The sequence below is a fragment of the Amphimedon queenslandica genome, unplaced genomic scaffold (genome assembly GCF_000090795.2).
Source record: "Amphimedon queenslandica unplaced genomic scaffold, v1.1 AMPQUscaffold_13442, whole genome shotgun sequence".
In the NCBI taxonomy this organism is placed as follows: domain Eukaryota; kingdom Metazoa; phylum Porifera; class Demospongiae; order Haplosclerida; family Niphatidae; genus Amphimedon; species Amphimedon queenslandica.
In genome coordinates this window covers 232,657-234,524 of record NW_003546322.1, presented here as the reverse complement: position 1 = coordinate 234,524, position 1,868 = coordinate 232,657, and the positions used below count along the sequence as shown (strand labels likewise).

Here is a 1,868-nt window from a genome sequence, read left to right as displayed (position 1 = left end):
TTCATTGATGAAGTATTACGTGTGTTGCAGTTTGCATACGCATACATTGACGACGTCCTGATTGCAAGTTCCAGTGAAGCAGAACACAAGCAACACCTTCGGCTGGTTTTTGATCGTTTTAGGGAGTATGGCGTTCTTCTACATCTGGATAAGTGTGAATTTGGTGTTACCTCTGCAGTTTTTGGGCCACATTATTGAATCTCAAGGAGTTCATCCGGAGGAGACAAAAGTGTCAGTAATTAAGGATTTTCTTGGTCTAGTTTCTCAGCGCCAGCTACGGGAATTTATTGGCATGACCAATTTCTATCACAGATTCATTCCTCACTGTGCCAGGTATTACAACCATTGCACACACTACTCAATAAAACACATGCAAAGTCTGAGTTCCAGTGGTCAGAGGAATGTACTTTAGCTTTCAATTCTGTAAAATATGCCCTGGCTAATGCCACGTAGCTGTATCACCCCATTCCTGATGCTCCTACCTCTTTAATGACTGATGCATCTGATATTGCTGTTGGTGAAGTATTGCAGCAATTGGTCAATGGTCAATAGAAGCCCATTTCCTATTTCTTTCACAAGCTATCCCCCAATGAGAGGCGGTATAGCACTTATGATTGTGAACTTTTGGCAATATATTTTGCCATTTAGCATTTTCGCCATTTTATAGAGGGACGTGTATTCTCCATATACACTGATTATAAACCACTAATATTTTCATTGTCTACTAAGTCTGAAAGACATTCCCCACGGCAACTCAGAGATTTAGATTTCAATTTACAAATAATATACAGGGTCCCCATAATCCCGTAGCAGATGCCTTATTGCAGATAGAGCTCAACTCGGTTGGATCTACACCTACAATTGACTTGGAAGCAATGGCAGCAGCTCAAGATAATTGTAGTTTCCTCTCAGTGGAATCGCAACACCACTCTCTCATTCTTCAACCCTTTTCTCTTCCTCAATGTAATCATACTATTATGTGTGATATGTCACAAGATACGCCATGCCCAGTGGTCCCACCTTCCTTCAGGAGGTCAGTTTTTGACACATTACATAGCCTCTCTCATGCAGGCATTAGAGCTACCCAGCAGTTTATTTCTGCTCGTTTTGTTTGGCCAAAGATGCACTCCCTTATTAAGCAGTGGACCCGATCATGTCTTCCCTGTCAGCGTTCTAAAGTCATTCGACACACACTCTCTCCCCTTTCTCATTTACCCACTCCAAGCTCATGTTTTGATCATATTCACGTTGACATGTGGGCCACCTACCTCTCTCTCAGGGACACCGCTATCTCCTCACCTGCATTGACAGGTTCACTCGTTGGCCAGAGGCATTTCCTCTTCCAGATATCTCTGCCCCTTCAGTAGCCCAGGCATTAGTGTCTGGTTGGATCTCTCGCTTTGGTGTCCTATCAATTATCACCACTGATACAGGAGGCCAGTTTGAGTCCTCGCTTTGGACACAATTGATGGCTATGTTGGGCACTGTCTGGTGTAGAACTACTTCCTATCATCCTCAAGCCAATGGTTTGGTTGAGCGTTTCCAACGGCAGCTCAAAGCAGCTCTCAAAACCCATGCTGGTACATCCTGGACTGAGTCTTTACCACTAGTACTGTTGGGACTACGTACTGCACTCAAAGGTGACCTACAATGTACAGCTGCCGAGTTGTTTTACGGTATGTCTTTACGTTTGCCGGGTGAGTTTTTCTCTCCATCAGCAGCTCCTGTTGCGACATATATCACTAGATTAAAGCAGTATATGAGGACTCTTTATGCTGTTCCTACCAGAACTCACAGCTCACACACCTCATTCATTGATAATTCACTCTTCTCCACATCTCATGTTTCATTCGACGAGACTGCGTAAG

General features: G+C 43.7%; 1 protein-coding gene across 1 annotated transcript; it reads left to right on the top strand.

Annotated features, from left to right (window-relative positions):
• The first annotated feature begins 127 nt into the window (after positions 1-127).
• On the top strand, positions 128-1,867 carry LOC105312455 (uncharacterized). Its single transcript, XM_011405114.1, has 5 exons — positions 128-403; positions 454-522; positions 792-963; positions 1,072-1,255; positions 1,312-1,867. The coding sequence occupies exons 1-5, from the start codon at positions 128-130 to the stop codon at positions 1,865-1,867; spliced, it is 1,257 nt and encodes a 418-aa protein (XP_011403416.1).
• The last annotated feature ends 1 nt before the right edge of the window (position 1,868 follows it).